At 40.4% G+C, this 15,317-nt stretch overlaps 1 protein-coding gene across 1 annotated transcript in view; it reads right to left on the bottom strand.

Moving 5' to 3' along the window:
• Window positions 1-8,046: 8,046 nt before the first annotated feature.
• Window positions 8,047-15,317, bottom strand: part of ADHFE1 (alcohol dehydrogenase iron containing 1) — a 34,712-nt gene continuing 27,441 nt past the window's right edge. The window contains exon 14 of the mRNA XM_058528797.1: window positions 8,047-9,755. Coding sequence (XP_058384780.1) covers window positions 9,672-9,755 — 84 coding nt within the window. The 3' untranslated portion in view covers window positions 8,047-9,671. The remainder of the gene's footprint in view (window positions 9,756-15,317) is intronic.

The raw sequence follows: 15,317 nt of genomic DNA, 5'->3' as shown, positions 1-15,317 counted from the left end.
TCCAATTAGAAAACAGGCAAAAGACGTGAACAGACATTTCACCAAAGAGGATATACAGATGGCAAATCAGCACAGGAAAAGATGTTCAGCATCATTAGCCATTAGAGAAATGCAAATTGAAACTGCAATGAGCGCTCACTGCATGCCTATCAGAATGGCTAAAATCAAAAATGCTGGTGAGGATGTGAGGACGTGGGAATGGAAAATGGTGCAGCCCCCCTGAAATAGTTTGGCAGTTTCTTACATAACTAAATAAGTGTTTTCCACTTGGCACTTTTAGACGTTTAACCAGAGAAATGAAAACTTATGTTCACACAGAAACCTGTACACAATTGTTCATAGCAGCTTTATTCGTAATAGCCGAAAACTGGAATCAACCAAAATGTCCGTCAATGACTGAATGGTTAAACAAACTGTGGCATATCCACACCATGGAATACGACTCAGTAATAACAAAGAAATAACTTTTCGTACACACAACAACCTGGATGAATCATGAGAATTCAACCAGAGAATTATGCTGAGTGGGAAAAAAGCCAATCTCAAAAGGTTTCATACTTAAAATGTACAAAATTATAGAAATGGGGAAGAGATTAGTAGTTGCCAGGGATTGGAGATGGAGGGAAGTGGCTATGGCTCTAAAAGGGTAGCAAGGGCATCCTTGTGGTGGAACTGTTCTGTGTCTGAACTCTGGTGAAGCTCACATGAATCTGCACGTGATAACATTCCATAGAACTAAGTGTACACACACACACACAAATCAGTGCATGCAAAATTGGTGAAACTGAACAAGGTGGGTGGATTGTACCAATGTCAATTTCCTGGTGGTGATATTATCCTATAGTTGTGCAAGATGTTACCATTGGGGGAAACTGGGTGAAGGTATATGGGATCTCTTTGTTATTTCTTTTAATTGCACGTGAATCTACAATTATTTCAAAATAAAAATTAAAAAAAGATACAGAGAAAGATGAAATATTAGCTTATTTATAATTATTATTCTCATTCTATAATTGTTTTTGGTCACTACTTAATCTAACATCTTGTCCAAGCGACTGATCAACAATACAGATCTGTCTCTGGCACTGCAGCCCATCCCTGATGGTTTCTGTCACCTTTCTAGATATGTTCCAAGTTCCAATAAGGCACCAGGCTTGGCCCCTGTTTACTTCTCCAGTCTCAACTTGCCACCTCTTGACTTGCATGTGACACTCCAGCGATACTGAATTGTTGAAAACTCTTTGCACATACATGTTTTTACTCTGTGCTATCGGTCATGCTGTTCCTTCTATCTGAAATGTCTCTCCAACTTCCTACCTCCCATCTAACTCCAACTTTCCTTCAAAGTTCAACCCAGGAGTCATCTCCTTCATGAAACCTTCCCTGACTTGGTTTTTTTATCAATATACTTGCTATATTGTTTTAAAATTATAACCTTAATTCTCCTTAACTTGGAGACAGTCTTGGTTTGGTGTTGCATTTAGCAAAAGTCTGACATGCAGAAATAATTTTAAAATAATCTACATCATTATTGCCATCTTCTAAGAAACTTCAAAGGGAATTCCATTCATAACATGGAACCATACTTTAAAAACCAAATCAAACCTCTCTTCCCCTATTTATTTTCCAGTGCCCTGCTTGTCAGCTGCCCCTCTCTCCTCACCTCCCCCAAGACTCTCTGGACACTCAGCTTGTTGCCTCAAGCCTTTTCTTCTCTACTGCCAGTGGCTTTTAGCCCTTTCTGATGTAAATCCTTTGAGACTGTCCCTCATTTGCTGGCAAACCCTAGGTTGCTACGGTTACTACAACAAAATACCACAGACTAGGGGTTTAAACAACAGAAATTTATTTCCTCACGGTTCTGGGTGCTGGAAGTCCGTGATCAAGGTGTCAGCAGGTTTAGTTTCTCCTGAGGCCTCTCTCCTTGGCCCACCTTCTTGCTATGTCCTCACATGGTCTTTCCTCTGTGAGCATGCATCTCTGGTGTTTCTTTTGTGTTTAAATTTCCTCTTCTTATAAGGACACTAGTCAGATTGGATTACGGTCCAACCACATGACTTCATTTAACTGTATACCTCTCCAGGCCCTATCTCAAAACACAGTCACATGCTGAGGTACTGGGGGTTAGGGCTTCAACATATGAATTCCGGGGAAACACAATTCAGTCCATCATACGAGCTATCCCAATTCTACCCAAAGAAGGCTGGACCCAAGCTAGCAAAGACAAAATTCCTTGTATCCGCCAGGATGGGGAGGGGCTATGAATGCTCATCCACTCATGGTATTTCCTCTATCACATAACTTTCTGGGTTAGAGCCCCTGGAGTGGGGAGGCTGTGTCTTGCTTGTGCAGCAGCTCCCATCACAATGCATGGGCATAGCGGACATTCAAGGAAAGTTTGAGAGCTGCTCCATCTTACCCCCTCCATAGTCTTAGGGAATATCCTTTTCTTTCTACTCAATTTTACCTTTTAAGTCCAAATTCTTACATCTATGGATTTTGGTGTTTCAGTAGCATGACAGGGGACCAGCCCTCCCAGCCTCTGCTCATTTCTGGTGACAGCCTCTGAGCCCCTTTATCAAGGGCATGTGGCAGTTAACTGATGTTTGAGGTCAGGAGGAAGAGCCAGAACAGAGAACCTTCCGGTGCCTCTGAGTGAACAGCAGGACACCTGGGGTTGTCCTCTTTTAACTGGATCCGATGTGTCTTTTTCTAACTCTTCACTTTGGCTCTTTGGCCCCTGAAGCACAGCTTGTTTTATTCTAATTTGTATCCAATGCTCCTTTACCAGTAATTACAGACACAACTATATATGTATTTGCTCTTTCTACAACCACTTTCCAGTTAAAATTGAAACTTTTCACAGCATAACTTTTTAAACAGGAACATAATGAGGATTTTTGTTTTCTTTTTTAAACAAAGATAGAGTGGTTTTACCAGTCTGTTAAACTCATAGCTGGGAGTTCTATATTCTTTTTACCAATTATACTGAAATGAAACTCGTTGCCTTGGTATTTAGTGTACCTTTTAATAGTCACATTATGGTTGAAGCAAATACCATGGCCTTCCTCAACAAGCGCACGTCTCCTTTCTGCTTGGGCTTTGAGGGGCACACCTCAGAGAGGCCTCAGCCTGGAAAGTAAGTTGGGAATGAGAGAGGCTGGAGCTGCCCGGGGAGCCAGCCCTGGTGGGAAGAGGCAGGACACGCCCGGGCTGTGAGTTCCGTGTCTGGTGGAGAGGGGGTGCCCTGTGGTCAGTGTCCCAGTGCTGTCCTGCTAGAACTGGGTAGAACTATTCCAGCTGAAATCTCCTGAGCCAGCTAAGTTTAAAACGTCAGAAAATTGCAATCCTCTGGTTCAGTGGTTCTCAAAATGTGGTCCTCGGAGCAGCAGCATCACCTGGGAACTAGCTAGTTAGTAACGCAAACTCTCACTTCCCACTCAGACCTGTTGAATTAGAAACTCTGGGGACCAGGCCCAGAAACCCATGTTTTCCCAAGCCCTCCAGAAGCGTATGATGCACGCTGGAGGCTGAGACCACTGCTCAGCAGCTGTTTCTGTCGCCACCAACGCTGAAAAGCTGCCAAACAGGCTCAAGTGCAGTTTAATTTTCCGAAACTAAATTTACCCAAGAACAGATCCGTGGGTCCAACCCAGGCTGCGAGCATCTGAATTTCTGGGGGGTAGCGGGGAAAGGCCTGGTGAGCTCTATCTTTAACTAGTGTCCCAGGTAATTCTTGTCCTGAGGGAAGTCTGGAAGCCCTTGGTGCCCAGTGAACATCACTGTAGTGATCTGCTAGTCAGCTGCTGGGATGGAAGGCTCCCTACAAGCTCAGCATGTGGCAACGGGAAGAGGACTGACATTTCCTGAGCAAGGGCTGCGGGCCAGGCACTGTTCTGGCCCTTACCGTACAGTACGCCCTACAGATGTTTATAACAGCACTCGAAGGTAAGGTTTGTGCTCAGGGAATCTAAGTGAGTGGCCCAAGGTTTCCCAGTTAGCGGGAGGCAGGGCTGGGATTCGCCCCTGAGGTGGCTCTGTTACCTCTAATACCCTTCTGTGTGGCCACCAGCATGGTCAGCCCGTCGCCCCTCGGACATGTCAAAGGCTCGAGCAAGCTTCTTTTTCTCTTCCTCCTCCTTCTTCCTCTTTTAATGAAATACAGTCCTCTATTCCACAAATACTTATGGGGTTCCTAACGTGTTCCAGGTACTGTGTTGTGCACAAGTGTATGTAGTGTTTAAACGCGCTTCAAGAAACTCTCCTCAGACAGTAGAAGGCGTTCGAGAGGCAGCAAACACGGGGGCTGGGAATGCAACCTCACACCTCAGGACTGAGTGCTGGCCCTGCCTCTTACTAGCTGTGTGAGGTTGGGAAGGTGTGTTTTTTTTTTTTTAACCTGAGTCTTAGTTTCCTCATTTGAACCAAAAGTGTAACAGCAGTGCCGCTCTCATAATAGGCAAATCCTTGATCAAGAGCCTGGCACAGGCTAAGGGCTCAATAAATTACTCAGTAAATAAACCATTATTATTGTCTTCAGTTTACTATTATTGCCAGCTGTAGTAGATGCCTAATAAATAGGCCACTGTGTTTCATAAGAGTTGGTATTTTTATTCATAAAGTGTCAATAGTTTGGTTAAAAATACTACTAAATGTCGTGTTCCTGTAACCATTCCCCAGCACCCCTCAAATCACCGCTGCCTACAGAACCCCAATTCTCCTTTCCTCAAATCCATGTTTCCCTTCCTGCTTTGGGAAACTGCTTTATCAAGGTACTGAGCCATATACTGAGAAGATAGTGGTTAAGTGAGAAGTAAAAAATGAAAGAAAACTCGCCTGTCCTCACTCAGGTGGTCACTCCAGCTGGTTCTTACTATTTGGCCATCTCTTCATTTGTCTCTTGCCTTACAAACATTATTTTCTCATGTGCAGTGCTTGGGACAAAGTTTACATTGGTCCCATTAAATGTTGCCAAAGCCGTTGTGGCACCAACGTGCACAACTGCAAAGCTTTGAGAGGTTTCTGATTAAAGGAGCAACTTAGACCCTAGAAAGGGTCTTGGTGGGGGTGGTTGTTTGGTGTCACTCACCTGCCTCCCAGGGCAGCAATCTTTTCACTCACAGGCCCAGGTGATTCTAGAATGCTCTTATAGTAAAGGACATTTGTATTTATATATTGCTTTCTTGGGTCATTTTTTCTTGGCCAGCAAAACTGAGGACCGTGAAAGTAATAATACAGATCTACACAGAGGCTTAGGGGCCCATTGAAGTCCTAGAAGGAAAAAAAAATGTAAGTGACAAAGAAAAGTAGATTTGGTGATCTATAGTTTCACTTAAGAGGCAATAATATAACATTAAAGTAAGCTTCATAATTTTATTTGAAAATTTTAGTCTGTGCATGTGAACTGTTAAGATATACTGACATAAAAGAAAAACCACAGTTGACTTTTGCAGGTCTGCAAAAATAGTCTAGCCAGTCCGTCCATGTGAACTGTTTCATTTCTTGTTGCTCTGCATTATTCTTTATTTTGAAGAGAAAATTGAAGGAGAGGGGAAGCAACACTTAAAACAATAGTGAGCTATATATAACCTGACAATATGAATCAAGAGCCACAAAAATGTCCATACTCCAATATAAAAATTCAATTCGGGGATTAATTAACCTAAGAAATTACTTTAGAATATGAAAAAAGCCACATACACATTATTCATGGCTATGTTATTGGTAGGAGTTAAAATTTAAAAGCAATCTTGACACCCTATAATAAGGATAAATTATTAAATTCCTATTCAGTAAACTACTGTGTACCTTTTAAAAGAATAGTTATGAAGATTATGTGGCAAAATAGAAACTACTTGAAATGTCATGCCTTAAGGGAAAAGAGCTGAAGATTACACCACCCAAATGAAAAGATGCGAAAGAAATGTATCAAATGATAACAGCTGTGTTTGGGTAATGGCATGATGGTAGTTTTTTTTTTCTCCTTTCCACTCATGATTATTTTAATCCATTTCCAATTTTATAAATTGGAAAACCAATTAAAAGCACTCAAATTAAAAAGCCAATATTTAAAGCCAGAAAGAATGAAATGGAGTTACTTTAAAGTTAGCTATCCTGCACATAGCTTCATGAAGGATTTCACATGGGACAAAATTGCACACAGTTACCACAATTTGTGAGGGGCATGCATTTGTTCTGAGAGTTGTTGGGGTGGTTGGCAAGACAGTGGAATAATAGCATCAGAAACTAGATCCTCCCACCCCCAGCTGCCAGTAATTCAACTGAGGGTTTCAAGAACCAATTTCTGCCCATTCAAAGTGTGGCTTGTCCCTAGAGATTACCTCCCGCAGCCCATTGTGATGGTGATGGCTGAGATGTGGCCTGGCCTCAACAGCCCCCAGAGGATCAGGCATTTAGTGGAGGAGCCCGGGCAGCTGTCTTGGCTTGGGGTTGCTCGTCATCAGAGACAAGGCAGCCTGTGCAATGTTGACCCGGAGGTGAACAGTCCCATTTCTCATACCCGCTCCCCGGAGGCAACAGCCCCTCATTAGGGTACAGTTTCTAATCCAAACAACCATTAATCTTTCTCAGGTTAAAAGGCCAGAAAAGCAAATTTTGCTCTCTTTCTATTTTGATACTGTACTTGTCTGTATTTTACAAGAGCAGACTTGCCTCATGGACCACTGGAAAACACCCCACAGCTGTGTCCACAGCTACTCAAACAATGCGAGGCCCAACACAGCCCTCCCTGTACACAGAGAAGGGGCAGGAGTACAAAATGAGTCAGCTATTTATTGTGGCTCTTGATAAAAATCACAGAAACGTGACCTACTTGAAACAAATTAGTATTTTGTATCATGAAATAACTTAGGGATGTGCATGTATTTTAAGTGAAAATGGCACCATATATGATAGTTTTTATGAAAGTAATATTATACAAACTTTTAAATACTATTCTTTTAATTTTCCTTGCCTTAGCAAGTAAATTAATCCATATACATGGAGCTGTAACCCCTAAGAAGTTTTTGATCTTTTAAAGGAAATCAATAGAAAAATAGGATTTGACTTAGAAATATGCACTTAATTGTTGTCTCAGAAGCATCAAAGTGTTTGGTTTTCAGAAATGGGCCAAACCTCCCGTCTCATACTCGTTTATTAGCTGGTAAGTCAAGAAACACATCTTTTCCATATTCTCAAATCGTAAGGACCAAAATGATGGGTATTAAGATAAAAAACATGAAGCCTTCCTAAATCTGTTTTTTCATGTTTGACCTTTAAATCCTTCCTCTGCCGAGTCATCATCAGTATGAATACCAAACTCCTTCTGATGAGTCACATTGAGACATCTGGCTACTGGTAATAAAGGCATCGAACATTTAAGAGAGACACAGAATGCATTTTTTTATATCTCAAATTATTTTACATTAAATTTCCCAAACTCAAAATCTCATATTAAGGACTAGCTAATACATAAAAACTAGTCGTAGTATTTTTCAAGCTGGTCTTGGTTGAATAAAGACAGACTGACAGACCAAGGGACTGGAGCAGAACCCAAGGCCCCTGACCCCTAGTATAAGGCTGTTCTAATAATGCCACATCACCTTACAGAATATATTATAGGAGTTCTAGAACTTTCTCAGGCTTTTTTTCCAGAGAGTGGGAGAGGACATGTATCTGTTTTTGCTATGCCAAATGTATTTTGAGACATTCATTAACAACTTTTTACTAAAGTTTCCTGAAGGATCTCAGATTGGCAGAGAGTTGAGCTGTTCTCTGCCTCATTCACACAGCTTCTGCTCTCAGAATTCATATTCTCTTGAAAAGGTGGAGGGAATTTTAGCTAGATATGGTCAGCAAGGTATAGCTGAAATTCTGTTGGGCTGTCTTATGCTTGCCTTTGGGCACTTGGTATAAAGAATTTGAATGTTCTGTAGGAATTAAAACTACATCTTGATAGCATTTCCAAGTGAAAAAAGAAATATACGTATATAGTTATCTGTAGTATATATACACATATATATGTGTGCTTGTGTGTGTGTGTGTGTGTGTGTGTGTGTGTGTGTGTGTATATACACAAAATTACTGGAAGAACATATAGCCACCACCAAATTTTTAACAGTGGCTATCTTTTGGACAGTGCAATATCAACAAATATTTTGTGTTTATTTTTGTTACCAGTTTTTGATACGAAACATATTTTATGTTTGTAATCAGAGAAAACTCCCAATAAACATTATTTAAAAGATCTCAAGGAAAAAAAGATCTTCATGAAGAGTAAAGTGAGCCAAGGCATGTTGAATGGCACAGTAATGCCCTTCTCACCCATTTTTTAAAAGTCTGATGTAATTACATATACTTTACTTATTTGATTAAAACTTTAATTCAATTTAAAAGATGAATAAGTCTGCAAGTACACTGAGATCTAGACTTCCAAAGCTCAAGTAGCCAAACCTCAGTGTGGTAACCTTTGTGTGGAAAAATGAGCAGTAGAAGTTTCTGCAGGCCATGAATAATGGGGAGGCAGGTGTACACGCTGCTTGGATTCTACTCGCAAGGCCGAAGTCTGTAAACTACAACACTGCTTGCTTTCGAAATTAATTTATTCTGAGCACCAGAACATTTTTCCAAAGAGGGAATTACTATGTAGGATGTTAGTGTTTTTCTCAAAAGAACAATTTATTCACCAGAGGATCAGTCTCTAATATTTTACCCCTTTGGATATTTTTTTACCTTTAACTATCAGTTACTAGTATTTTTATAAAATAAGATGAATCTGATGTAAAACAGTAAAATGATATTTTTCTTTCCTTTCTCTCCCCGCTTTTAACATTAGAAAATATATGCTTGTTGTAACAAATCCAAACAATACAGATGTTGATAAAATAAAAAGGGAAAGTATAAAATATAAAGTGAGCATTTTCTCTTAATTCTCTATACCCCAAATTCCATTTCTCCAGTGATAACTTTTAATATTTTGATGTGTAAACTTTTAATATTTTGATGTGTATCCTTCTTTTCTCTCTATATATAGACATATATTTATACATAATTTAAAAAGTAAAAATCAGACCATACTAATATATAATTGTTCTGCAAGTTACTTTTTTCCAACTTAGCAGTATATCATGGACATATTTCCAACAGATTTACCTCATTCTAAGAGCACTATAGCATTCCATTATTTAATATACTATAATTTATTTATACTATTAATGAATATTTAGGTTCTTTCAAATTTTTTATTGTTAGAAAAAGTGCTGCCAGAAACAACCTTGCCATATTTTTTTACACACTTGTGCTAGTATTTCTGTAGGACAAATTTCCAGACATGGGATTAATGGGCATAGGATATGTGCATTTACATTTTGATAGATACTGAGTTTTTACCCATTTGATAAGTGGAACAGTGGCCGTCTGTGGGGTCTGGGGCAGGAACACGGACCCCTGAAGTCTGGCCCAAGGTGCGACATAGTGGGCATTTGTCCAGCCTGTTTTATGGAAGCACCTTGACTTTGAGCATCAGGGAATCTTCCACAGGATGAATTTATATCATGTTCAAACCGTTAACAGGTAAGTTATGTGGGGAGATGAAAAGTCAAAGCTCTGCCTAGATCAACTTCTGTTTTCAGAACTATGATGGCCAATGGTAATTCTTTCAGTGAAAATGAAACTTAATACAGTTTCATTGAAGCTTCAAACAGGGCAGACAGATCCTCTTCTGACTGAGGGCGTGGTGCAAGCTTGGTGACCCTCTCCTGAAACAGTAAATAAAAGGAGTTACCCAGGGCTTTGAAAAGACAGTTTGTAAAAGCTACTAGGTTATGTAAATTAACTTGGCCATAGAAACAACGACTTGATAATAGCCAGATCTCTAAAAATCATATTTCTTGTTGCTTTGTACTAGCTGATCCCCAACTCAGAAGTTTATCAAGTGGGGCCTCTTTCCCACAAAGCTTTCAAAACCTGTTGCCCTTGTCTTATGCCCCGGCAACAATCTTCTGCTCAAATGTACAGAACCAAACCAACCTCGGGAAAAACACCTCCTATAATGACAAACCATGTCCGTCAGCAGCCTCTGCCAGGTTCTCTGTGTGCGGAAAGCACTGTCCCAGGTGCAGCATGTACTGCCAAGGAAAACAGAACTGGCTTGTCCTTGACTTCACAGACTGTAGATTTTGCAACCTGGACTTAAGGTATATTCAATAGGACTTCATTAGGACATTAACTTTCAGGCTACAGGCAACAAGTGACCCCTTTTTTACTATTAACTAAGGTTTTATCTCTACCTTCCCAAACAAATTCAGTGACTTGCTTAATTTCTCCAATGATTATTGAGTCAAGTCAGCAAAGGTAGCCAGCATATCCTATTGTTACTTATACTCCTGTCAGTGGCTCCAGGATCCCACTGGGACAGGGGATTAAAAGATATTATAATGACCACTCTGTGTCCAAATTTCTGGGCCTAAGTGAAATTAAGACGTGCCAGTTTTTGGTTCCATTTTCACGGGTCTCTTAGTCTGTTTTCTTGTGGTAAGCACTTGTTTGGGAGCACACCTGGTATAAGAGGGCAGCTCCATGAGGGCAGGGCTGTGTTCACTCTATGCCCAGCACCTACTGGAGTGCTTGACACACAGTACACAGGTGCTCAGCAGTTATCTGTTGAATTAATGAAGATGGTGGGAGGGGGAATATTGGCATCTCAAAATTCACATATACAAGATGGAACTCTGACACCCCCTGCCTCCCATTTTCCTCATCTCAGAAATGACACCCAGTCACTCAGGCAAAAACCCAGCAGTCATCCTTGATTCCTCTTTCCCTTCCCTACAGGTTAAATCCATCAGCAAGTCTGTCAGATCTACCTCCAAAATAAATCCCCAAACCAACCACTTCTCACCTCTGGTTCCACCACAACCCAAGTCTAAGTCACCCTCACTCCCCTGTCCTACTTGAAAGGTCTCTTAAAGGTCTGTTTCTACTTTTGCTCCACTCTCGCCCCCTAGAGGTCATTCTCCCCACAGCAGCCAGAGTGATTTTTTCCCAGAATAAGTCTGATCATACCATTTCCTTGCTTAAAGCTCTCCGACGGCTTCCCATTGCATTAGAACAAGACCATGCCTCTGACGCCACCCTGATCTGGCCCTGCTTCTCGCCCCAGCTCTGACTCTTCTCCCCTCGGCTCATCTCACTTATACCCACTGTCCCCTTTCAGTCCCATGAAGATGCTAATCTTCACCCTGTCTCAGGGCCTGTCCCCTCTGCCTAGAATGCTTCTCCCAGATCTTAACATGGCTTCTTCCCCCTCCAGTCAGAGGCCTTCTCTGACCACCCTTGCTGGAGTTCCCTCCACACTGTCCTGCATGAAATCACCCAGGTTTTCCTTCATACGACTAATCATTATCTGAAATAATTTCATGTGTGTCTTACTTATAGATGTGATTGGATGTCCATTGTCTGTCTCCCCTCACTAGAACGTAAGCTCTATGATGGAGGGAAGGGACTTTATTCTCCTCTTCACTGTACCCCATACAATACCTGGTATATAGTGAGACCTCACTAAGTATTCATCAGGTAAATGGAAGAATGAAAAGAAGAAAGGATGTGTACAAAAATTAACTCAAAATGGACCTAAATGTAAAGACCTAAACACAAGAGCCAACACTTTAAAATTCTTAGAAGAAAACAGGGGAAAATCTTCATGACATTGGATTTGGCAATGATTTCTTGGATATGACACCAAAAGCACTGGCAACAAAAGAAAAAACAGATAAACTCGACTACATCAAAATTAAAAACTTTTATGCATCGAAGGGCACTATCAAGAGAGTGAAAAGATAACAGAAGGGAAGAAAATATTTGCAAGTCATATATCTGATAAGGGATTAATATCCAGAATATATAAATAATTGCTACAACTCAACAACAAAAAACCCCCGACAACCCAATTCAAAAACAGGCAAAGGACCTGAATAGACATTTCTCCAAGGAAGACATATAAATAGCCAGTAAACACATGCTCAACATCATTGGTCCTTAGGCAAATACAAGTCAAAACTACAATGAGTTACCACTCACATCCATTAGAATGGCTATCCAAAAAATGGAAAATAACAAGTATTGGTGAAAATGTGGTGAAATTAGAACCCTCATGCATTGTTGGTGGGAATGTAAAATGGTGTAGCTACTATGGAAAAGTTTGGCAGTTTCTCAAAATCCAAGAATTCTATTCTCAGGTATATATCCCAATTAATTGAAATCAGGGACTAAAACAGATACTTGTACACTACTGTTCATAGCAGTGTTGTTCACAATAGCTAAGAGGTGGAAACAACCTAAGTGTCTATCTGTAGATGAATGGATACACAAAATATGCTAAATCGATACAATGGAATATTAGTTTGCCATAAAAAGGAATGAGACATTGAAGACATTACGCTAAGTGAAATATGGCTGACACAAAAGGAATTAAACATTATATGATTCCACTTATATGAAGTACCTAGAATAGGCAAATTCATAAAGACAGAAACTAGAACAGAGGTTACTGGGGGAAGAGGGCTAGAATAGAGGGCTGGGGGAAGGGGAGAATGGGGAGTTATTATTTACCATTAAACAATAGAGCAGAGCTTCTATTTGGGATTATTAGAAAGTTCTGGAAATGGATAGTGGTGATGGTTGCACAACATTATATATGTACTTAATGGCATTGAATTGTACACTTAAAATTGTTAAAATAGTAAATATTATGTTAGGTATATTTTAAATTAAATATATTTAATTAAAATAATAAATATAATAATATAATAACTATTATATATAAATAAAAATATAATAATAAAATGTATTTTAATTAAAATAATAAATTAAAAAAAAAAGAAAGAAGGATGGATGGATAGATGGGAGAAGGATGGGGGCAATGCTGATGAAGCCATGGTAAAATTTTACACATCAGCAGATCTTTCAGAGACTCTAAAGAATTCTGAAAATCCTTAGCAAGGCAGAGAATTGTTCATGGTGCTCTACGTATATGTTTGCGGCAGGGTCAAGAACTGAAGTTCAGCATTTGCTATGGCCGAAGATTGTTGCCACATTATTCTGTTTATAATGGAGAGAGAGTCTTACCTGATGAGCTCAAAGGCACTTAAAATGATCCTGTTCATCGCTGGTGAAATAGTTCAGGACTCTCAGAAGTACTTCAGGCCAAGCTGAGCTGAGTTTCTCTTTCACATTTCTAACCCCCAACGATTGGTTAAACAGGGGCAAGGATGTAAAGTTTTGATGTATCTTCACACATATCATCTATGCCACATGAAAACTAAACTCTCTGAATTAAGATGTGTTCAGCAATGCACTGTTATTTATAGACATGTAAGACCGTAGGACAGCTGCTTAACACGGGCACTGAAATAAATTCAGACTACTACTTTTAGCACATTCATAAAATAACAACATTTCAGCTGGCCTGTCTTCTAGGGAGTGGAAGTGCTCCTTTTGGTAGACAGCTCTCCTCAGTAATGAAATGTTTTGATTTGAAATGTAAATGTTTCTTTCCAGAGGTTTCAGAAATCCAGCTTGGAAGATTAATTTATTCTTGCCTGATCCCCTTGCAGCCTGGCCATGGCAGTTGGAAGCGTCTGCACACAGGGCTGCTATTTGCTGCCACCAGTACGGGCTGTGGTGTTTGGTCAAGAATACTGGACTGGTTGTTCCTTCCAGAGAAAACCAATTCCTCATTGCTGAACATAGAAGAAGCTTTATCAAAGGTTGACTACACGAAATAACCTTTCTGGCAAAGTTCTTTGCAGGAACCGGTATGTCCCTGTCACTACCTTAAATCCTGTAGATACTAACAAGTGAAGATTAGTCTGCTGCATGTGTTAAATTCTGAAGTTGCCATAGCATTCTTGTAAAATGTTCACTGCTACCAAAAAAACAAACAAAAAAACCCCTAGTAGTTCTTCATCAGCGAAACATTCAAGCTTATTTCTAGAATTCCTTCTAAAGTCCTGTGAATCTCTCTCTCTCTCTCTATATATATATCACATTGACTCCACAATGGAACTAGTGCTAGTTAATCAAAATTAATTAACTATGTTTCTCCCAATCATGAAAACATGATCAAAGGATAAAAAAGGCAGCATACATGTTGGGGCTGCTTTATGAACACAGCTTGAGGAATCCTGGCTTCTTACCTTATAGACGTGATTTGTATTCAAAGGCTCAATTTACCTTGTATCTTTTGGGAAACTAAGAAATCAGTTTTGTCTAATTAAGGCTTTGCTCTCTGTGATTTCCCAGTATGACATGTGCACTGAGGCATTCAGAACGATACCTAATTAACTTGCTATTTTAGTGGATGGTCTCAAATGTTAGTCTGGATCTCTTACTGTCTGGTACAGCTTCTGAAAGTGAAAGTCTGAGCACAGTAGAATGAAAACAGTAAACACTTGTCAATGTCTGCTGATGGCTGGAAGTTGCATTGCCACCAGCAATTAAATGGCCAAGAAGATCATCGAATCTCATCTAAAAATCATGGATACCATTCTTGGAGGTTGACAAACTCATATTCCTGAACACTTTCCTGGACTAAACAAGCAGAACTTTTCAGAGGACCCCTTACAGAATGGACACTATCACTGGGACAATGCTCTAAGTGCCAGAGACTACACCAAAATCGTGGTGACCACTTGGTCTCTGGTGTCCCTGGACAGGCTTTCATGGCTCTTTGTCATTGGTTAAGTCCTATTAAGTCTACGGAAACTTCTCAAAAAGTCACCACCATGCAGCCATTAAGCTCACCTGGACAGAAGATTTAGGAGGAGAGTGCTGCCAGGTGTGTGTTCATTTAACGTGTTTACTAGCCCATGCGAGGTGCAGTAGAGGACAGAGGAGCAAAACAGACAGACTCCTGCCCTCATGGAACTTACATTCTAGTCGGTTTGGATAAAATAACTGTGATGGTCATAGGTTTTGGCTATTTAGTCCCTGTGACTTGTAGGTTAGAACTAAAGGTTTGGGGGCCGGCCCCGTGGCTTAGCGGTTAAGTGCGCGCGCTCTGCTGCTGGCGGCCCGGGTTCAGATCCCGGGCGCGCACGGATGCACCGCTTCTCCGGCCATGCTGAGGCCGCATCCCACGTACAGCAACTAGAAGGACGTGCAGCTATGACATACAACTATCTACTGGGGCTTTGGGGGAAAAAAAAAAAAAAAGAACTAAAGGTTGGTGAGTTAGCCTAGGGGCTCTGCTACACTTGGAAACTCCTCTTTTTCTCATTCATATTTTTAGATGCAATTGAGTCCACTGGGCCTGAGTCTAA

This window comes from Diceros bicornis, chromosome 33 (genome assembly GCF_020826845.1).
Source record: "Diceros bicornis minor isolate mBicDic1 chromosome 33, mDicBic1.mat.cur, whole genome shotgun sequence".
Classification (NCBI taxonomy): domain Eukaryota; kingdom Metazoa; phylum Chordata; class Mammalia; order Perissodactyla; family Rhinocerotidae; genus Diceros; species Diceros bicornis.
Note: the sequence above shows the minus strand (reverse complement) of the source record. Positions and strands in the feature narration are given on the sequence as shown.